This window comes from Salmo salar, chromosome ssa01 (genome assembly GCF_905237065.1).
Source record: "Salmo salar chromosome ssa01, Ssal_v3.1, whole genome shotgun sequence".
In the NCBI taxonomy this organism is placed as follows: Eukaryota; Metazoa; Chordata; class Actinopteri; order Salmoniformes; family Salmonidae; genus Salmo; species Salmo salar.
In genome coordinates, this window is record NC_059442.1 from 4903579 (window position 1) to 4927618 (window position 24040).

General features: G+C 41.6%; 1 protein-coding gene across 1 annotated transcript; it reads right to left on the reverse strand.

The window, feature by feature from the left end:
- Positions 1-2184: 2184 nt before the first annotated feature.
- Positions 2185-24040, reverse strand: LOC106589466 (legumain). The gene is made up of 14 exons (XM_045694297.1): positions 23925-24040; positions 17991-18159; positions 16259-16356; positions 14188-14203; positions 12503-12585; positions 12073-12148; positions 11484-11546; positions 9739-9805; positions 7699-7817; positions 7494-7577; positions 4988-5167; positions 4538-4708; positions 3562-3629; positions 2185-3279 (listed from the first exon to the last, which is right to left on the reverse strand). Exons 2-14 carry the CDS (start codon positions 18129-18131, stop codon positions 3225-3227), a joined length of 1221 nt encoding a protein of 406 aa, XP_045550253.1. The 5' UTR covers positions 18132-18159; positions 23925-24040; the 3' UTR covers positions 2185-3224.

The window sequence follows — 24040 nt, forward strand, 5'->3', positions numbered from 1 at the left end:
ATGATTTAAGGTTCAAATCTGAATTTTAAAAAGATAAATTGTTGGAATAGGCAGAGTTTAGGCAATAATTCAGACTTTGTGGCTGTAGTAACTAGTGAAACCCCGTGATTTTACTACACACTCCAGTACAGTAGGTGGCGGCACCTGTTAGCGGACCGCCATAATATTATAGAAGAAGAGCCTTTCGCTGAGCACCACGACACGGTTGCACTGGTCATTCGCAACGGTTTGCGAATTGGCATGTCACGGTGACCAATATTACAAGGTATTTCTCCCTCGCCCATCTAAATAAACATCACTTTCTTTTACAAATTTTAACTAGCGCTATGCTGCTGTTTTTTTTAACCAAGCAAGTCAGTTAAGAACAAATTCTTATTTACAATGACGGCCTAGTGGGTTAACTGCCTTATTCACATTTCTACCTTGTCAGCTCTGGGATTCAATCTCGCCAACCTTTCGGTTACAAGTCCAAAACTCTAACCATTAGGCTATCTGTTGTTGCCAGCATAAACTAGATTGTTGGGAAGACCTCATCAGGACCACCTCTATGGTATATTGGGGATTATAAACTGGGTGGTTCGAGCCCTGAATGCTGATTGGCTGACAGCTGTGGACAACGCAACACGGAGTTAGTTGCCATATACACCACACCTCCTCTGGCCTTATTGCTTAATTGCACAATTTAACAATTGTACATTCCGCTACCGACTGGGAAGGATCGAAGCAGGATTCCCCCCCAAAAAAACAGAACGAACTACATATATCAATGGAGGCTGCTGAGGGAAGGACAGAACGGCTCATAATAATGGCTGGACTGGAGTGAATAGAATGGTGTCAAACACACCATGAATACTTTCTGAAGACACTGTAGTTATTGTTTTTTATTTATTTATTTATTTCACCTTTATTTAACCAGGTAGGCTAGTTGAGAACAAGTCCTTTATTTAACCAGGTAGGCCAGTTGAGAACAAGTTCTCATTTACAATTGCGACCTGGCCAAGATAAAGCAAAGCAGTTCGACAACATACAACGACACAGAGTTACACATGGAGTAAAAACAAACAAACAGTCAATAATACAGTAGAAAAATAAGTCTATGTACAAAGTGAGCAAATGAGGTGAGATAAGGGAGGTAAAGGCAAAAAAGGCCATGGTGGCAAAGTAAATACAATATAGCTAGTAAAACACTAGAATGCACAGGCTATGCATTGAAAAGTGTGACTTGGGCCAGCAGCAAATTACCCAGCATCCCACTGCTGCCTTGGCTCTGAAGCTAAGCAGGGTTGGTCCAGGGACTGACCCCCTGGATGGGAGATCAGATGCTGCCTGAAGTTGGAATCCAAGTTGAAGAAATCATTTATTTAAAAAAATTTTGCTCCTAACTCAGGATTTGTTTAATCCTCCTGAGTAAAATATGTGTTCCCATTCCTTTAGAATGTAGTTCTCCAGGAGATAATATGTGAATCACTTCAATGCAGATTTTCAATGCCGGAATTCAAAAGAAAATAATCTGGCCAGCTAGACTTTGTTGATGGCGAAATCAACGTGGAAGAATAGACATTTGATTGACATCTGTGCACAATTTCTTATCTGGTTCTTCATTGGAGATTCAAAATGACTGGGATAAAACAAATTGGTAATTTGCTTTATCAGTAACCAGCAGCATACCACTGCTGGCTTGTTTCTAAAGCTAAGCAGGGTTGGTCCCTGGATGGGAGACCAGATGCTGCTGGAAGTGGTGTTGGAGGGCCAATAGGAGGCACTCTTTCCTCTGGTCTAAAAAAAAATATCCCAATTCCCCAGGGCAGTGATTGGGGACATTGCCCTGTGTAGGGTGCAGTCTTTTGGATAGGACGTTAAACAGATGTCCCGACTCTCTGTGGTCACTAAAGATCCCATGGTTCTTATTGTAAGAGTAGGGGTGTTAACTCCGGTGTCCTGGCTAAACTCTGAATCTGTCCCTCATACCATCACGGTCACCTAATAATCCCCAACTTCCAATTGGCTCATTCCTTCCCCCTCCTCTCCCCTGTAACTATTCCCCAGGTCGTTGCTGTAAATGAGGATGTATTCTCAGTCAACATACCTGGTAGAATAATGGTTAAATTAAATACATTTACAAAAAAACAACATGTGTAATAGGTTGTACAGCCTGTAAATTGAAGTCAATCTAAAAGTCAGCAATAGAAAGACATGTCTGAACAGAGGTTTTATTTATCCATTTCCAAGAGTGAACATTTTATACAAAATTGTCCTCGTTTGCAATTGCTGCAGTCCGCTCCTCAAACTCAAGTCCTACAATGCATTCCACCGGCTCCTTCCAAACTAAAACGGGTCTATTTGGTATCCTAGATACCCATTCAGAAACGTCACCTTTAAAAAGAGCATCAGCTCTTTACTGTATCTGATGATATAGACGTCTGTTGTATCTTTCCTCAGCAAAACCAGGTACAGCAGCTGTATCATTTAACTCAAACAATCCTAATATGATTTTTTTTTAAATGACTCACGACAGAAGACAAACAATTATTTGACTCTGACAACCTTGACTATATATAGACGGTACCGACGACGAGAGCAATGAATAATAGTCCACAGAAATCATTTTCTAGCTGTTTTATAACCGTCCAGGTTATATTTCAAAATCCGTGTGACAACGTCAACATAACCCAATCTCCTGTTTTTTAAAGGATCAGGGTATCTTGCAGATCGTATGTGATGCTGTAGGATTCAACCTCCAGGTCAGTCTCGCGCAGGGGTGAAGTTCCTCCTAGGTACAGATCTAGGATCTGCTTCCCCTTCTACAAATCATAAACTTAACCATTAGTGGGGGAAAAAAGCAGAACTGATATAAGATCAGCAACTAGGTAGACTTCACCCTACTCCAGCAGAGCTGACAACCAAGTGGGTGAACTGGCTCCTGTCATTGGTGTTCATAGAAATCAGAACAGTAAAAAAAAAAAAAAACATTCTCATTATTTTTTAATCATTTTTTTTTAAACGCTCACAGGGATATAGTGAAATTCATCATAAAAACACATCTTTAACATGTCTCATTAAAACCGGGGGGGAAAAAAAACAAGTTTTAAACCAAAGCTATTAGAAGAAGAGAGTAGTGATAAAAAAAAAAATGTAAAAAAGAGATTCAAACTTGATTCCTTGTCAGTGAAAAGACAAGACTGGTCTTCTCAGACCCTCCTATCTGGGGGCGTAGAAAGCTGATTTCAGAGGGGTGTTTCGTCTATTTCAGTACACACTTTCTCTATTGTTGCCCAGATACTGAGGAGGGAGACAAAAATAACATGATTAGACCATGGAAGCAGCTCATTGGAAATGAAATAAACTTTTTTTTTTTTTTGTCAAATCGTGCATTAGTGAAACTTGTCTTCAATTGAAAAGCATGAATTGACATGGATAGTGTAAAGCAAGGTTGGGGTCAATTCCAATTATCTTCAATGCGGAAAATGTGGAATTTTCTGAATTGACTGGAATAGAAATTGAATTGACCTGAACCCCGGTGGGAAGGTATAAAAAGAGGGAGGTATGAGATGGATACAGTACCATTCTGGTCGATATATTTTCCCACACAGGTTGAACAACAAATACAGGTCCAGCAGATAATTCTCATACTGCAACACAAGAACATCACAACTTTTATATACTGTACTCTGATCTAACTTAAAATCACAACAATGAAGGTTCTCTAAATCTAGGGCGATTATTGTACACAAATCATACGTTTCCTGTTATACCGTTTTAAAAAGCCATAGTCATGTCTGGGGAGGGCAAACATCCATTTATATAGCCATATAAACCAGGCGTAGTTGACATCATCCATCCAGTGAGCCTGTTCCTATGGGCCCCGTATCTATGGGCCCTGTATCTATGGGCCCCGTATCTATGGGCCCCGGATAAAAGAATAGTGCACTACATAGGGAACTGGGTGCCATTTGGGACCAGAGCGGGGGGCTGGATCAGAGCTGGGGGCTGGATCTGAGCTGGGGGTACCTGGGGGCCGGTCAAAGCTGGGTCGACCTGGGGGCCGGGTCAGAGCTGTGGAGACCTGGGGGCCGGTCAAAGCTGGGTCGACCTGGGGGCCGGGTCAGAGCTGTGGGCTGGGTCAGAGCTCTGGGTCAGAGAATCGACCTGGGGCCGTCAAAGCTGGGTCAGACCTGGGGGCCGGGTCAGAGCTGGGGAGACCTGGGTGCTGGGTCAGAGCTGGGGAGACCTGGGTCAGACCTGGGTCAGACCTGGGGAGAGCTGGGGAGAACTGGGTCAGACCTGGGTCAGACCTGGGTCAGAGCTGGGGCAGACCTGGGTCAGAGCTGGGGCAGACCTGGGTCAGAGCTGGGTCAGAGCTGGGGAGACCTGGGTCAGAGCTGGGGAGACCTGGGTCAGACCTGGGGAGACCTGGGTCAGACCTGGGGAGACCTGGGTCAGAGCTGGGTCAGAGCTGGGGAAGAGCTGGGTCAGAGCTGGGTCAGAGCTGGGGAGACCTGGATCAGACCTGGGGTGCCCTGGGCCGGGCTGTACGTACCACAGTGGTATGCCAGATGGAACAATGTTTCTTGTAAGAAGTGACAGCAGTCTTGTAGCACTGGTGCTGGGTCAGATCCATCTTCTCACTCAGAACCTTCTGATACTCGCTCTCAAAGCCCGTCACCAACGTCACCACCTTGAGCATCTTCTGTTTCAGATGATCACGCACCTAGTGGACGCACAGGACACAGACAATCAGAACAGTTCTCCAAGGTCCCCACTTCTATGAAATAACAGAAGCATCTTATGATAAAGCCTGGGTCATGTTCATTAGGCACGAAACGTAAAACGATCCAAAATAGAGCGAAATGGGGAGATACCATGTGACTTCATTGAGAAACACGTTGGTTTCTGTTACAGTGTGCCCAAATGAACACAACCCAGGTTTGTCAGGAATGAAACACTTAAAAAAAAAAGTTTAAAGCAAATGTCATTTCCTGTCCATTACATTGACGTGTGATCGGAGCAGGCTATTGTCGGTGTTCGATGAATTCCTCTTGAGGATTTCCAGGGGGACGTCAGTGCTGATGGTCAGGCCTGGGTCCGCCACAGGCTTCAGGGTCATGGGGAGGTTAGGCCGGGCGTTGGCATTACCTTGAAAAGCCATTACCTTCATATTGGCCAGAGTCTCGGGAAGGATCACACAAACATATATTATAGTTGGTTCAACACAGAGACACCCAGTCGGTTCAACACCGAGACCAGTGGCTACCAGTCATTCAGGGCCTATTTTGAGCCCCACATTTTTAGCAAAAAAAAAAGGGGGGGGGGCTTGCCTGTTTTGCATGTTATGTTGGCTTTAATACGAGTCACATATCAGTTTGCAAACAATGTAAAAAGATCACTGAGTTAATAAAGCCACTACAAACATGGTCTCTTTTTTCCTTTCTTCAGTAAAGCAGCTCCAAAAATGCAGGTGTTTCAGCCCAGCTCTGTGCTTTCTGTGGTGGTGGGGTAAGTCAGCAGAAAATACGGAGCGCTGCGCCGTGATTGGCTCAGTGTTCTGTCACTCATGGAGACACATCACTGCGGAATCTACGGGGAGAGCTCGAAAATTCAAGCCCCTTGGGTGCTGCCGTAGAGTTACATTAGAAGTGTCCTTCCAAGAAGGCTCAAGGTCATTGGCTATAGATGATTTGACGTCAAATCACGTTATATCTACCGTAGCTTTGATTGGACTGATTATGTCAACATCTTACTTTCAAAATCTTAGCTAGCAGTCATCATCATGAATCAAGTCGACAATCTACTGGCAAATCCTTTTAAACTCTTGTCATATAAAGAGAAATAATAGACAAAACATATCAGTGCTCATCGGCCACTGGACATAAACATTACACAACAAGTTGGAAATGGCAAATTCGACAATGAGTGATTTGGAAGGAATCAGTGGCTAACTGCAAGCATTACAGAGCAATCACTAGCCTGCTATTGAGTTGAGTGGCTGTGTGGTCCCAAATTTGGAATTAATTCGTTTTTCAACCACTCCACAAATTCCTTGTTATTAAACTGTAGATTTGGCAAGTCGGTTAGGACATCTACTTTGTGCATGAGACAGGTAATTTTTCCAACAATTGTTTACTGACAGATTTACATACACTAAGTTGACTGTGCCTTTAAACAGCTTGGAAAATTCCAGAAAATGATGTCATGGCTTTAGAAGCTTCTGACAGGCTAATTGACATCATTTGAGTCAATTGGAGGTGTACCTGTGGATGTATTTCAAGGCCTACCTTCAAACTCAGTGCCTCTTTGCTTGACATCATGGGAAAATCAAAATAAATCAGCCAAGACCTCAGAAAAGAAATTGTAGACCTCCACAAGTCTGGTTCATCCTTGGGAGCAATTTCCAAACGCCTGAAGGTACCACGTTCATCTGTACAAACAATAGTACGCAAGTATAAACACCACAGGACCACGCAGCCGTCATACCGCTCAGGAAGGAGACGCGTTCTGTCTCCTAGAGATGAACGTACTTTGGTGCGAAAAGTGCAAATCAATCCCAGAACAACAGCAAAGGACGTTGTGAAGATGCTGGAGGAAACAGGTACAAAATTATCTATATCCACAGTAAAATGAGTCCTATATCGACAATCTGAGAGGCCGCTCAGAAAAGGAAGAAGCCACTGTTCCAAAACCGCCATAAAAAGCCAGACTACGGTTTGCAACTGCACATGGGGACAAAGATCGTACTTTTTGGAGAAATGTCCTCTGGTCTGATGAAACAAAAATAGAACTGTTTGGCCATAATGACCATCGTTATGTTTAGAGGAAAAAGGGGGAGGCTTGCAAGCCGAAGAACACCATCCCAACCGTGAAGCACGGGGGTGGCAGCATCATGTTGTGGGGGTGCTTTGCTGCAGGAGGGACTGGTGCACTTCACAAAATAGATGGCATCATGAGGCAGGAAAATTATGTTCACACAGTCTCCTCTGAACAGTTGATGTTGAGACGTGTCTGTTACTTGAACTCCGTGAAGCATTTATTTGGGCTGCAATCTGAGGTGCAGTAAACTCTAATGAACGTATCCTCTGCAGCAGAGGTAACTCTGGGTCTTTCTTTCCTGTGGCGGTCCTCATGAGAGCCAGTTTCATCATGATGCTTTTTGCGACTGCACTTGAAGAAACTTTCAAAGTAAAGATGTTCCATATTGACTGACCTCCATGTCTTAAAGTAATGATGGACTGTCGTTTCTCTTTGCTTATTTGAGCTGTTCTTGCCATAATATGGACTTGGTCTTTTACCAAATAGGGCCATCTTCTGTATACCACCCCTATCTTGTCACAACTGATTGTCTCAAAACGCATTAAGAAGGAAAAAATATTATCCTAGTTAACTTTTCTTTTAGATTTAAAGCTAGACAATAGATTTGAAGTTTCCAGAATATATTGTGATTCCTTATCGCTAGCCATTTCAATGGGAATTAGGTACTTTTCCCCCTCTGAATCCCTCACCTCGTTTCCAAATTTCATGACGTGGCTGGTGTTGCTCTGGACGATCTTGAACTGTGTCATTAGGGTCTCCATGCTTATGTCCTCCTGGACAACACAATCAGGGAGAGGAAGAAATGAATCACATCAGAGTCTTCCATCCAGTTAACACTGTACTGGTCTCACCACATCAGAGTCTTCCATCCAGTTAACACTTTACCAGACTTACCACATCAGAGTTTTCCATCCAGTTAACACTGTACCAGTCCCCCAAGAAGGTGTTCCTCTTCTCATCATAGTAGCACGCATTGGACAACTCAGTAGAGTTGGTTGCTGTGGTGGCATACACTGAAGGAGAGACGGACCGATTTATCAAGACGGGTAGAGAGAGACGGACCGATTTATCAAGACACTGGAAGAGGGAGAGTATTTTAAAAAAACAGGCTATATGGCTTCCAGGACACTGGTTATACACTATCACAAAATATGTTACAGGCCGTGGCTGCGAACACAGAGTTCTCCCCCCCGTCCCCCCCGTCCCTCAGGAAACCTCTCTCAAATCTCCATAGTTATTCTGCTGCTTTAGACTGTCTCCTATTGGTGATGATAATCTCCATAGTTATTCTGCTGCTTTAGACTGTCTCCTACTGGTGATGATAATCTCCATAGTTATTCTGCTGCTTTAGACTGTCTCCTATTGGTGATGATAATCTCCATAGTTATTCTGCTTTAGACTGTCTCCTATTGGTGATGATAATCTACATAGTTATTCTGCTTTAGACTGTCTCGTATTGGTGATGATAATCTACATAGTTATTCTGCTTTAGACTGTCTCCTGTTGGTGATGGTAATCTACATAGTTATTCTGCTTTAGACTGTCTCCTATTGGTGATGATAATCTACATAGTTATTCTGCTTTAGACTGTCTCCTATTGGTGATGATAATCTACATAGTTATTCTGCTTTAGACTGTCTCCTATTGGTGATGATAATCTACATAGTTATTCTGCTTTAGACTGTCTCCTATTGGTGATGATAATCTACATAGTTATTCTGCTGCTTTAGACTGTCTCCTATTGATGATGATAATCTACATAGTTATTCTGCTGCTTTAGACTGTCTCCTATTGGTGGTGATAATCTACATAGTTATTCTGCTTTAGACTGTCTCCTATTGGTGGTGATAATCTACATAGTTATTCTGCTTTAGACTGTCTCCTATTGGTGATGGTAATCGCCTCAGAACACACACACACTCATAACTCTTTTCTATGTACACCAAAATGGCGATCTGTTTCTCTGAATTTACCTTGTTGAAAGCCTAACACACTGTAAAATGATATTTTATAATTTAGCTAGTCATGTTGGCAATAGAACAAGCCTGACCCAGATTGCAGTTTATAAAAATTGTCCGTTTTTTTGTTGGAATGCGTAAACCCCAAACGTAACTGTGATGGCGAGGATGGAGGGTTGTAAATTCCAAACAGCTACACATCTGTTTGCTCCTCACAGCTAGGAGAGCTTAAAAATAGCACCTTTATAGCTGAAGACTGTTTGGAGTCATAAAAGTGCATTGAAATGACTTAGAAACTGGGCACACTTTGGAGAGGTGTGTGGCCACTTGGAAACAGCAGTTAGTATTCAGACTCAAACCCTTGTCATTTGTTTTATGCTACACCAACCACAAACTGTTCCGTGACTATTCTAGTCACAGTATTGAATGTATCCAGAGTATTTTCACATTTCATTATTAACAAATGTGATGAAAAGTACAGGAACTGTAAAATGCACATCAAATCAACAGTGTAAATGTTTGGATCCAGTCTTTTATCAGGTGAACTGTTGTGTCCTCAACTTGTCTAATACTTTTCCCATAATCTCCAAACTGTTCCCTTTCAATTTTGACCATGCTTATGCTTTTCATATTTCTTCTGTAAGAAACATTTCAATCCCCGCCCCCCAAAACCATATCGGCCAATCCCCCCCCCCAAAACCATATCGGCCAATCCCCCCCCCCCCCCATCCATATTGGCCAATCCCCCCCATCCATATTGGCCAATCCCCCCCCCATCCATATTGGCCAATCCCCCCCCTTCCATATTGACCAATCCCCGCCCCCCCAAACCATATTGGCCAATCCCCCCCATCCATATTCGTCACGGTCACGAGGAACGGTCAAGCGCATCTTTAAAAATGAAATGGATAGTGTTTTGGGTTTGTTCCTGGAAAGTGATAGAATCACAGGGAGGTTCAAATGCAGCGTCACTCACCACCGATGTCATCAGACAGCTTGGTCATCATTGATCCTGACCCAGAGGCATCAATATAGAACACCGACTGTGTTGGGAAGATTTAAAAAAAACAAGATGCGTCAGTCGATACTATCTTCTCCTGTACTTTCAATGGAAATAACTCTATGACAACGTTCGCCACAATATTTAATCAACTGGAGAACTGGGATTTTTTTTTTTTTAATAAACAAGCTCAGTCATAAACAACTTTGATGCTATCAATCTAGCAGTATCAGATTTAAAAGTAAAAAAAAAAAAAAATCTGGGGAAAAAAAAAGTATGTTTTATAAACAGGTACAAATTACACCTAAACATGCTGACTAGACCGGGTACGTAAGTGCGTATGTTGATTTTGTCTACCCACACCAGACGCCATCAGGACACGCAAGTTGAAATATCAAAACGAACTCTGAAACAACTATATTAATTTGGGGACAGGTCGAAAAGCATGAAACAGTCAAGGCAATTTAGCTAGCTAGCAGTTGCTGGCCGATTTTTCCGGGGATATAAACATTGGGTTGTTATTTTACCTGAAATGCACAAGGTCCTCTACTTGACAATTAATCCCCAGATAAAAGGGTAAACGGAGTTTGTTTCTAGTCATCTCTCCTCCTTCAGGCTTCTTCTTCTTCGTTGGAATTTATATGGAGGTTGGCAACCAACTTTAAGGTGCATTACCACCACCAACTGGTCTGGAGTGTGGACCTCAGTTCATCTTTCAATCACCCACGTGGGTATATGCTCTTAAAAACCAATGAGATTGAAGAGGCGGGACTTGCAGTGCGTCAAGCATCACAAATAGAATCAAGTTCTATATTAGCGCCTGGCTACGCAGACGCTTGTTGACGCGCGCAAGCCGATTGGATGAAATGATTGGATAACATGTATGTGTACGTTTATTTCGCAACGCGAGCACACGTAACGCTTGGTGTGGTCAGCAGGACTGTGGAGACACACACACACACACACACACACACACACACACACCAGCCATAACACACACTCTACACACACACGTACATTGTAATATTGTTGTATGGTGGTATTATACATGTTGTATTGTAGGTATGTAGTGGTGTAATAATGTTATGATGTACTGTTTTATCTTTTGTTTTATATGTAATGTAAGTAGTGTCTTAATGTGTTTGGACCCCAGGAAGTGTAGCTGATGCCTTGACAAGAACTAATGGGGATCCATAATAAACCCCAGGAAGAGTAGCTGATGCCTTAGCAGGAACTAATGGGGATCCATAATAAACCCCAGGAAGTGTAGCTGATGCCTTGGCAGGAACTAATGGGGATCCATTTTAAACCCCAGGAAGAGTAGCTGCTGCCTTGGCAGGAACTAATGGGGATCCATAATAAACCCCAGGAAGAGTAGCTGCTGCCTCGACAGGAACTAATGGGGATCCTTAATAAACCCCAGGAAGAGTAGCTGCTGTCTTGGCAGGAACTAATGGGGATCCATAATAAACCCCAGGAAGAGTAGCTGCTGTCTTGACAGGAACTAATGGGGATCCATAATAAACCCCAGGAAGAGTAGCTGCTGCCTTGACAGGAACTAATGGAGATCCAAAATACAAATACAAATATTCAGGTAATATCAATCAGAATACCTTTTGTCTAAGATCAACAATGAATGTAATTTTAGCATATTGTTCCACAAGATTTCATCAACTGCAGCACGTCTGGGCATGTTTGTTAAACAAGTTTAACTTCCGCACCTTTTTGTATTTCTTCTTGTCATGCATGTAGTTGATAGCAGCCATGAGGTCGGCAGCATAAAGCTGTAGAAAGAATGAAAAACACACCATGCAAGTTTTATTTGTGTTTTTGTTGTTGTTGTCGTCGTTGTCCCCCCCCCCCAGTACAATAACATTTATTTTAGCTTTAAAAAAAATAAAAATAGGCACTAGAAACGCATGAGGTCAAAACAACACAAGTCAGTCACAAGATCCATTATTCAGTCACTCTCTTTCCCACAAAACAAAAAAAAAACTTACTGCTCAGTAAGAGAACATGACTTTCATTCATCCAGTCGTAAATATTAGACCTGTATGATAGACTCAAACTTCTCTGAATGATTGTTAAAAAAAAAATATATATATATATATATATACGTCAACGGTCTATTTCACAGCGCAGAAATAGGTAATTCATCCATACGCAGAGGAAGTAGTGTCCTAAACAGCACCCTATAAAGCACACTACTTTTGGCCAGGGCCCTGTGAATAGGGAGCCATTTGTGACAGACCCGATAGCGTTGAGACAAACATTGTGACAGAGGAGCACAGGAAGTGTTAATGTATTTACCTCATCTTCGGGGAAGGCCAGCAGACCAGGCGCTCCGTGAGCAGTGATGTACACAAACACGTGATCGTTGGGACCGCTGCCAACAGGAAGAGAGAAATAAAGCTTTCTTTGAACAAAATGTGAACTGAAAGACGACAAAAATCACATTTTCTAGAGAACACAAGTAAACTACAGAAACATTCCCTGAAAAAAAAAAACAATCACAAAAAAACCCCCAAAAAAACAATGAAACATTCTGTCCAGAAAATGTATAACAATACATTGTTGTAACAAACGATTTTCATGTCATTTTAGAAGTCTAACTTAAAGTTTTGGAATAACTTCTCCCTTGTGTGGACCTTTCTGTAATATATTCCAACCCGTCCTCCATTCATTCACTCACTCAAATCCTTTTCTCCCTAATTTCTCATCCTCCCTCTCATTTACTTGCCTCTTCAGTACCTTTCCAGTACCCCACTTTGTACTGGCAGAGTCACCCTTCAGCACCGCCAGGAAGTTGTCAGGGGTCACATCCTGCAGGATACAACACATCATTAATAGACAAACACGACACGACATTGTGAACATGACACTATACTGAATGTAAACAGATGATATATATATATATATATATATTATCTGTTCCATTTGTATAAAACCATTGATTGTTGATAGTTATGTAACGATATTATCTCCATAGACACACACACATTTTTTTTTTTTTTTAAATAAATAAAAAATAAAGGCATTTGAAACGTTCCATTTTCCATCCACTCACCTCTCCAGTGTAGACTTTGGTGTCTGATTAGTCAGACAAGTTGCTTCATAGTGTTATGTCTGACTAATCTCTTATCTCTTTCACTCCCCTGCAGGGTTCTGTGTCTATGAATCTCTTTTAGCCTTGAGGCGCTTTCTCACAGACACCCTGTTTTGACTGCAAATAACATGGGTAATTCCAAATGCCACTGATGATTAGGTTATTAAGTGACTGATGTGTGACAGCTTGGAAATATGAATAGTCCCCTTATCAAAAACATACAATATCACTTCCACTGTCCTCAAATAACAGGAATCACACTGTCATTTAATCCAAGACTTGTTCAATGAAACCCACCGATACTGAAAACCAGCTTTAACAGAAGCAGCATTAAAATCATTCAGAGTACCTGACAAAGTTAACCAAAAGGTTGACCGACAGTAAGACTTACCAATGACAGAGATGAACAGCTCCAATAACTGCTTATGACTTACCAATGACGGACGTTGCTACTAAAACTACTAAACAATTAGAGACAGAATGACACAATCATATTTTCCTTAGATCTTCAGCCTCTAACACAGCTCGTGAGTCTCGTGTCTCTCATCTAGGGCCCATAACTCCCAGGCCTGGCAAATCTCGTGTCTCCCATCTAGGGCCCATAACTCCCAGGCCTGGCAAATCTCGTGTCTTCCATCTAGGGCCCATAACTCCCAGGCCTGGCAAATCTCGTGTCTCCCATCTAGGGCCCATAACTCCCAGGCCTGGCAAATCTCGTGTCTCCCATCTAGGGCCCATAACTCCCAGGCCTGGCAAATCTCGTGTCTCCCATCTAGGGCCCATAACTCCCAGGCCTGGCAAATCTCGTGTCTCCCATCTAGGGCCCATAACTCCCAGGCCTGGCAAATCTCGTGTCTCTCATCTAGGGCCCATAACTCCCAGGCCTGGCAAATCTCGTGTCTCCCATCTAGGGCCCATAACTCCCAGGCCTGGCAAATCTCGTGTCTCCCATCTAGGGCCCATAACTCCCAGGCCTGGCAAATCTCGTGTCTCCCATCTAGGGCCCATAACTCCCAGGCCTGGCAAATCTCGTGTCTCCCATCTAGGGCCCATAACTCCCAGGCCTGGCAAATCTCGTGTCTCCCATCTAGGGCCCATAACTCCCAGGCCTGGCAAATCTCGTGTCTCCCATCTAGGGCCCATAACTCCCAGGCCTGGCAAATCTCGTGTCTCCCATCTAGGGCCCATAACTCCCAGGCCTGGCAAATCTCGTGTCTCCCATCTAGGGCCCATAACTCCCAGGCCTTGCGAGAGGAGAGGAGCTAAATGACGTCCTTGTGACTTCCACAGCAGCATCTCGCGAGTTCCAAATGGTTTACCCTTGGGCCTGGCTGTCTGCATACCACAGCACGATGAGGACAGGGTTTAGGCCCATCTGTGCATCCAAAGACAGGATGATGTACATGCTCTGCCTTCATCTCAAGAACGTAACTCTTGCAGAACAAACTCCTACTAACCATCTTGTGCTGGTGACATCAGAGGACTGTATGGCTATGGTGATTATAAACTCAGCAAAAAAAAAAGAAAAACGTCCTCTCAATGTCAACTGCGTTTATTTTCAGCAAACTTAACATGTGTAATTATTTGTATGAACATAACAAGATTCAACAACTGAGACATAAACTGAACAAGTTCCACAGACATGTGACTAACAGAAATTGAATAATGTGTCCCTGAACAAAGGGGGGGGGGTGGTCAAAATCAAAAGTAACAGTCAGTATCTGCTGTGGCCACCAGCTGCATTAAGTACTGCATGGACTGCACCAGATTTGCCAGTTCTTGCTGTGAGATGTTACCCCACTCTTCCACCAAGGCACCTGCAAGTTCCCGGACATTTCTGGGGGGAATGGCCCTAGCCCTCACCTTCCGATCCAACAGGTCCCAGACGTGCTCAATGGGATTGAGATCCCATCTCTTCACTGGCCATGGCAGAACACTGACATTCCTGTCTTGCAGGAAATCATGCACAGAACGAGCAGTATGGCTGGTGGCATTGTCATGCTGGAGGGTCATGTCAGGATGAGCCTGCAGGAAGGGTACCACATGAGGGAGGAGGATGTCTTCCCTGTAACGCACAGCATTGAGATTGCCTGCAATGACAACAAGCTCAGTCCGATGATGCTGTGACACACCGCCCCAGACCATGACCGACCCTCCCTCCAAATCGATCCTGCTCCAGAGTACAGGCCTCGGTGTAATGCTCATTCCTTCGACGATAAACGCGAATCCGACCATCACCCCTGGTGAGACAAAACCGCAACTCGTCAGTGAAGAGCACTTTTTGCCAGTCCTGTCTGGTCCAGCGACGGTGGGTTTGTGCTCATAGCCCGACGTTGTTGCCGGTGATGTCTGTTGAGGACCTGCCTTACAACAGGCCTACAAGCCCTCAGTCCAGCCTCTCTCAGCCTATTACGGACAGTCTGAGCACTGATGGAGGGATTGTGCGTTCCTGGTGTAACTCGGGCAGTTGTTGTTGCCATCCTGTACCTGTCCCGCAGGTGTCAGATGTACCAATCCTGTACAGGTGTTGTTACACGTGGTCTGCCACTGCGAGGACGATCAGCTGTCCGTCCTGTCTCCCTGTAGCACTGTCTTAGGTGTCTCACAGTACGGACATTGCAATTTATTGCCCTGACCACATCTGTAGTCATCATGCCTCCTTGCAGCATGCCTAAGGCACGTTCACGCAGATGAGCAGGGACCCTGGGCATCTTTCTTTTGGTGTTTTTCAGAGTCAGTAGAAAGGCCTCTTTAGTGTCCTAAGTTTTCATAACTGTGACCTTAATTGCCAACCGTCTGTAAGCTGTTCATTAATTGTTTATGGTTCATTGAACAAGCATGGGAAACAGTGTTTAAACCCTTTACAATGAAGATCTGTGAAGTTATTTGGATTTTTACCTATTGTCTTTAAAAGACAGAATTTATATGTAGGGCTGGGCGATATGGTAAAGATAACATATCACAATATTTTTCACTTTTGATGGTATTTTATGTTTTCGAATAATCACATTTTTAAATGTGTTTTACGAGTAGTGTGACCCTGGGCTGGCAAAACATACATTACACGTGATTTCAACAGGTCTTTCTCCATTCTGATTGTTTATACTGTTCAATTCAAATTCAACCCAAAAATTATTTCCTGCATTTTCATACATTTCTTCATTTCCTGCACTAGAGAATTTTCCCACTGCCATGTAGGGCTGCACGATATGGGCAAAAACTCTAGGCCACAATACCATATACCGCCTAGCCCTAAATTAATGTCATGACGGTCACCCTTTATATCGTTATATATAGGCTTAGATAGTTGATTACATTACTGTTGATGTCACCCAACCCTAGGACACCGTTCAGATGGAGAACAGAAATGTCAAGGAAGTGAATACTCACTTCTCATTGGCTGCCAGATCATCATACATCATCACAACAATCTGCTCGTCAGGGATGCCATTCCTGTGGACGATCTGGTACGCATGGCAAGCATCAGCCTAGGAAGAAAAATATGGTACTGTAAGTCAACAAATGAACTCCATCACATTCTGATAAATGAAAATCAATAAGTGCATCGAGGACGTCGTCCCCACAGTGACTGTACGTACACACCCCAACCAGAAGCCATGGATTACAGGCAACATTCGCACTGAGCTAAAAGGGTAGAGCTGCCGCTTTCAAGGTGTGGGACTCGGAAGCTTATAAGAAATCCTGCTATGCCCTCCAATGAACCATCAAACAGGCAAAGCGCCAATACAGGACTAAGATTGAGTCGTTCTACACCGGCTCCGACGCTCGTCGGATGTGGCAGGGCTTGCAAACTATTACAGACTACAAAGGGAAGCACAGCCAAGAGCTGCCCAGTGACACGAGCCTACCAGACAAGCTAAATCCCTTCTATGCTCGCACCGAGGCATGCAGGAGAGCATCAGCTGTTCCGGACAACTGTGTGTTAACGCCCTCCGTAGCCGATGTGAGTAAGACCTTTAAACAGGTCAACATTCACAAGGCCGCATATTGTATAACTATCTTCAAAGTAATGACTCAGGACGTCGGATTTGAACTGAAAGTTTCTTCTAGTAATACTACTTGTTCACGTTACATTTAACAACTTTAGATTCTACAAAACAATAAAAGAAAGTTGCTAGTAAAAGTCAGAATAATCACTAATCACTTGTACATAACTGGCGCGTTCTCTCTCTACTTCCTGTCACAAGGCATTCTGGAACTTGCAGTCAAAAGCCTAATCCAATACTAAGCTATACATCAAAAATATGTATGTAGTTCTCTCCATCTCCATCACACGAATTATAATACAATTACATATGTAAATAACTGTAAAGAAAATATCTTTAGATACAGCTCAATGAATTAACTGTAAACATTAACTCTGTAACCCATTAAAGTTACAACACCGCAGGGCCAGACGGATTACCAGGACATGTGCTCCGGGCATGTGCTGACCAACTGGCAGGTGTCTTAACTGACGTTTTCAACATGTCCCTATCTGAGTCTGTAGTACCAACATGTTTCAAGCAGGCCACCATAGTCCCTGTGCCCAAGAACACAAAGACAACCTGCCTAATGACTACCAACCCGTAGCACTCACGTCCGTAGCCGTGAAGTGCTTTGAAAGGCTGGTCATGGCTCACATCAACACCATTATCCCAGAAACCCTAGACCCACTCCAATTTGCATACCGCTCAAACAGATACACAGATGATGCAATCTCTACTGCACTCCACACTGCCTTTTCCCACCTGGCCGGGTGGTGCCAGAATAACAACCTCTCCCTCAGCGTAATCAAGACAAAGGAGATGATTGTGGACTACAGGAAAAGGAGGACCGAGCACGCCCCTATTCTCATCGACTGGGCTGTAGTGGAGCAGGTTGAGAACTTCAAGTTCCTTGGTGTCCACATCAACAACAAACTAGAATGGTCCAAACACACCAAGACAGTCATGAAGAGGGCACGAGTATATTATGTACCTTTTTTCTTCAATCCTGTAGTTACATAATAGAGGTCAATGGCAGGTCCGTATGAATAGTCTCAAATAGTAAATACTCAGTCTACTGATAGTGGAAATGTGTTAACAGATTGTATATTTTCTAACTTAAACTTCACGCTTACCTGGTGTCGGTAGTTGTGCCAGCCATTGGAGCCAGCGACAATCACCACCCAGTTTTTCCCGTTTTCAGGCCGCTGTGTGGGGAAAGCATTAGCCACCAGTCCTAAACTGAGGCCCAGAAGGGCTAGAGTCAACGTAAACATGATCCTCTCTCAGTGTCCGTCTATTGTCCTGGAAAAGGATACAAAAAAAAAAGCTATTATTACTACTATTATTACTACTATTACTACATTATTATGATCACTGCATATGGAAAGGACTTCACGTTGCTTAGCCAGTTCCACGTCCCCCTGATTTCGGGCACATACACACTGCTCAATCTCCTCACCTCTGTTTCACAAACACTTTAGTGTCTTTTTACCGGTCGTAGCCACTCAAATCGACCAGCGCAAAAACGTGGACGCAAGGCTGAGGAGGTACGTTTCACATCTCCATGTGTTACACAGGTTACTAACTCGATGTTTAGGTTTTAATCTCCACTGTCTTACACAGTCAACGATGATACTCACACACATTCTTTTGGAAAATACTAGTTAGCTACAGCGCAGTGGTGTCAAGTACTTAAGGTAAAAAAATACTTTAAAGTAGTACTTAAGGTAAAAAATACTTTAAAGTAGTACTTAAGTCATTTTTGGGTTTCTCTGTACTTTACTATTTATATTTCTGACAACTTTGACTTTCTCCACCACATGCCTAAAGAAAATAATGCACTTTTTACTCCATACATTTCCCCCTGACACGTAAAAGTACTCTTTACATTTTGAATGCTTAGCAGGACAGGAAAATTGTCTAATTTACACACTTAATGAGAAAATCCCTGGTCATCCCTACTGCATCTGATTTAGCAGACTAAACACAAATGCATTGTTTGTAAATTATGTCTGAGTGTTGGAGTGGCTATCCTTAAATAAAAAAAATGGTGCTGTCTGGTTTGTTTATTATAAGGAATTTGAAATAATTTATACTTGTACTACTTAAGTATATTTTAGCAATTCCATTTACTTTTGAAAGTAAAGTATATTTAAAACCAAATACTTTTACTCAAGTAGGATTTTACTGGGTGACTATTGTTGGGTCTTTACTATTGTAAAGTGGTTGTTCCACTGGATATTATAGGTGAATGCACCAATTTGTAAGTCGCTCTGGATAAGAGCGTCTGCTAAATGACTAAAATGTAAATCTAAATGACTCATTTTCTATTAAACAGGGTATCTTTACTTTTACTCAAAACATGCCACCAGGGGTCTTTTCATAGTCCCCAAATCCAGAACAAATTCAAGAAAACGTACAGTATTATATAGAGCCCTTATTGCATGGAACTGCCTAGTTAAATAAAGGTTAAATAAAATAAAAAAGCAAGCCAGGAAGCGTTGTTGTGGTGATTTCGGTAAACAAACAAACAACGCAAATCAACATCCGGTATAAAATAACGTTATTAAGTTGCTATATTGAAACTGTCGCGGTAAGTCCCGTCTACCGGCATTTACCGTTGTGCTGTCATTGAAAAACACTGACATAAGCTATTTTCACTTTGAGTTGACTTAAAGGTGCAGATCTCGGTTCCTTATCGCTTACGTCGCACTGCTCCTACGTTTGACTCATCCTACGGTTTAAGCTTTTATATAAATCTTTGTTGTTTTGTCTTTGTCTGTAGTTTCTCTTAATGCCAGGGGGTTACGAAACAATGTGAAGCGCAAGGCCTTATTTGTTTTATTTGCTAAACAATTTCGAACAGATTTTAGCATTTTTCCCCCCCCCAAGAGTCTCACTCAATTTCGGCTGATGTCAACTTCTGGAGGTCGCAGTGGGGCAACGATATTAGCCTTTCTCATGGATCTGAACGCTCCTCTGAACGCTCCGAGACAACGACAAATACCGTTGGTGGTAATATTCAACACTCAGGAATCTGACCCCCTTTGGTAATTTTGTCTTGTGATCAGTCACAATGACATTACACTCATTACTGTAAACTTCTACGGGTACAACACCAAACATGAGAATGATGAGTTGCTTGAATCTATAGAGAAACATATGCTTAATTGGTTATCTAAATGTACCAATTCGTTATTATTGATAGGAGGGGACTTTAACATGACTATAGATAATTCAACTGATTGGTTTGCCTACCTGGGGGACCATCTAATCAGAATTTTGGTTTAATATTTTTTTATGGAAAAGTTTGATCGTTACTGATATATGGAGAGAGAAGTTTCCTGCCGGCAGATCATTATCTTGGAGTAACAAAACAGGTTCCAGACAGTCTGGCTGACGACTTTTATCTGATAGACGATAACCAAATTCCCAAATCGATCAATGTGATACAATCCTTTCCCAAAGCGTCTGATCTACATCTTAACATTAATAAATGTGATCTCATGGCTGTCATATTATGGTATTCCAGTAAAAGAAGAACTTACATATTTAGGTACTTATCCATTACAAAGGATCAGACGTCTAGATGCTTACTGCATTTTAACCCTCATATTAAAAAAACTCCAGAAGAAGCTAAATCAATGGTTTCAGAGGGACTTGTCTTTAAAAGGAAGAGTCCTAATAACCAAGGCTGAGAGCATCTCTAGACTAACATACGGCCCCTCTATCTGTATATCTTGACGGTAAAATAAGCAAGGAGATAGACCAGATGCTTTTCATCTTTCTTTGGAGGAACCGGGACCCATTACATTAGGAAAACTGTTGTAATGAACACTTATGAGTATGGTGGCCTGAATTCTCTGGACTTTACTACCTTAAATAATACTTTTAATATCAATTGGATGAAACGATTCCAAAGAAGACCCACTTCTATGTGGAATTGTATTCCTCATCATGTCTTCTCTACTTTTGGTGGCCTTAGCTTCATGTTGGTTTGCGATTTATAATATTGACAAAATTCCAGTGAAACGTTCTGCTTTTCATTGGCAGGTTTTCTTGTCATGGTCCTTAACTTATAAGCATACATTTTCTCCACACAGATATTATATATGAAATAATGGGGATATATTGAATAAAAATACTTCTTTGTTTTTAGAATATTGGTTCCCAAAATAATATCCTATTGGTGAGCCGACTGGTAAATAATATCCTATTGGTGAGCCAACTGGTAAATAATATCCTATTGGTGAGCCGACTGGTAAATAATATCCTATTGGTGAGACAACTGGTAAATAATATCCTATTGGTGAGACAACTGGTAAATAATATCCTATTGGTGAGCCAACTGGTAAATAATATCCTATTGGTGAGCCAACTGGTAAATAATATCCTATTGGTGAGCCGACTGGTAAATAATATCCTATTGGTGAGCCAACTGGTAAATAATATCCTATTGGTGAGCCGACTGGTAAATAATATCCTATTGGTGAGCCAACTGGTAAATAATATCCTATTGGTGAGCCGACTGGTAAATAATATCCTATTGGTGAGCCGACTGGTAAATAATATCCTATTGGTGAGCCGACTGGTAAATAATATCCTATTGGTGAGCCGACTGGTAAATAATATCCTATTGGTGAGCCGACGTAAATAATATCCTATTGGTGAGCCAACTGGTAAATAATATCCTATTGGTGAGCCTACTGGTAAATAATATCCTATTGGTGAGCCGACTGGTAAATAATATCCTATTGGTGAGCCAACTGGTAAATAATATCCTATTGGTGAGCCAACTGGTAAATAATATCCTATTGGTGAGCCAACTGGTAAATAATATCCTATTGGTGAGCCAACTGGTAAATAATATCCTATTGGTGAGCCGACTGGTAAATAATATCCTATTGGTGAGCCAACTGGTAAATAATATCCTATTGGTGAGCCTACTGGTAAATAATATCCTATTGGTGAGCCGACTGGTAAATAATATCCTATTGGTGAGCCTACTGGTAAATAATATCCTATTGGTGAGCCTACTGGTAAATAATATCCTATTGGTGAGCCGACTGGTAAATAATATCCTATTGGTGAGCCGACTGGTAAATAATATCCTATTGGTGAGCCGACTGGTAAATAATATCCTATTGGTGAGCCTACTGGTAAATAATATCCTATTGGTGAGCCTACTGGTAAATAATATCCTATTGGTGAGCCGACTGGTAAATAATATCCTATTGGTGAGCCGACTGGTAAATAATATCCTATTGGTGAGCCGACTGGTAAATAATATCCTATTGGTGAGCCAACTGGTAAATAATATCCTATTGGTGAGCCGACTGGTAAATAATATCCTATTGGTGAGCCAACTGGTAAATAATATCCTATTGGTGAGCCGACTGGTAAATAATATCCTATTGGTGAGCCGACTGGTAAATAATATCCTATTGGTGAGCCGACTGGTAAATAATATCCTATTGGTGAGCCGACTGGTAAATAATATCCTATTGGTGAGCCGACTGGTAAATAATATCCTATTGGTGAGCCGACTGGTAAATAATATCCTATTGGTGAGACAACTGGTAAATGCAGAGGGTCTTTTACTCCGTTATAAGGAATCCTTAACACCTAAAGATGTTGCAATTGTTTATAGATGCCATTCCCTCAGGTGTTGCTTCATTGTTCCAGAACGTGTCAAGACCCTCAGAGTCCACTTTCTGTTGACCCTGTTGATTCATCAGTAGGGAAGATCTGTTTCTCTTTTGGTCCATTCAACAACACAGCGATACGAACCTTGTTTCAGCAGGATGTTGTCATGCCTTATTGGAATGGATTTATTGATAATATCTATTGGGGAAAAAGTTTTGGATGTTGACACACACATACCTACTTGTTAACAGAAATTAAAGGAAGTTTCCTTTAAAATGATTCATAAATATTATCCTGCCAACCACTATATGAAGACGTTTAAGGAAAACATAAACTCAAGTTGTACCTTTTGTAATGACCACCCAGAAACAGTGTTGCATGTTTTGGGCCGTTGTATTCATGTAAGAAAACTGTGGTGAGACATCAGTAGATTTATAATTAAACACATTTATGAAGATTTTACACTATTGTGGAGAGATGTACTGCTTGGATTCTTTACCTACGATAGAAATAAGTTGAAACAATTTTATGTAATTAATTTCATTATTCTTTTGGCCAAATTTCATATTCACAAATGTAAATTTACAAACAAAACACCATATTTTCTTACCTTACAAAAATTAATTGAACTGTATTTTAAGACAATTAAATACTGTTAGAATGATAAGTGTCTGTATGCCCCTTAAAGTCTGTGTGTAATGTGATAATTTACACCCCAATTGTCCTTTGTATATTATTTATAAATACTTGTGTTCCCACATGTACTTCCTGTATTGATTTGATGTTAATAATTTTTTTTAATAAAACACTGACATCCGGTTTGCCGTCTACCTAGTACCATCTAAAAGCATCATAAGTGCTGTTTATATAGTGAAGTGTTCTGGACTGATGTAAAACTATATCTTGGCCTCAAATTGCATACAACCATTGAAATTTCTAAGTTTGACATATTTTTTTTACTACACTGATTCCACAATTGAACGTGAGTATGTCATAAATCTCTTTATTTTATTAGGAAAATGTTTCAAACACAAATCAAAATTTATCAAGAAAAAGCCCCTTTTCTTAATTTTTTTAATCTGATTAGGAAAACTATTTAGAGTCTTTAAAACGTATACAAAACAAAATGTAAAAAAAATAAAAATGTATTCGCTATATGTCTGTATTTGATTTGATATAATGTGGAATAGTTTTATTTTATTTTTCCTCATTTCTTTGGAATCCCTCTGGCTGTTATGTTTATGTTTTGCCTGTTACTGTTGATCCTTTGGCTGCCAACCAACATTGCTAGCTAAGTTAGCTGTTACCTACTTCATTTTCAAAGCACAGGTCTAGCTACAGTAGTACATTATATCACTGTAAATTCTCTAAAGTTAGCTATATTTAGAGGTGCCATAGAAAATAAAAAATAGTTTGATTACCTTTTTGTTGTTGTTGTTGACCTCTGTGTTGCTATCAGGAAGACTCCCAAAACGTGTGTAGCTGGGGTATACTGCGAGACAGGATTTTTATACACATGTTGGTGATGGGGGAAAAC

Bases quoted from the DNA above. Each gene is read 5' to 3' on its own strand.
- LOC106589466 (XM_045694297.1), bottom strand. From the start codon at position 18,131: ATGTTTACGTTGACTCTAGCCCTTCTGGGCCTCAGTTTAGGACTGGTG. The intron at 9,806-11,483 runs GTGCGGAAGTTA...TTCCCAACACAG, and splicing joins ACAAGAAGAAATACAAAAAG to TCGGTGTTCTATATTGATGC. The intron at 7,578-7,698 runs GTAAGTCTGGTA...TGTGTTGTCCAG, and splicing joins GGATGGAAAACTCTGATGTG to GAGGACATAAGCATGGAGAC.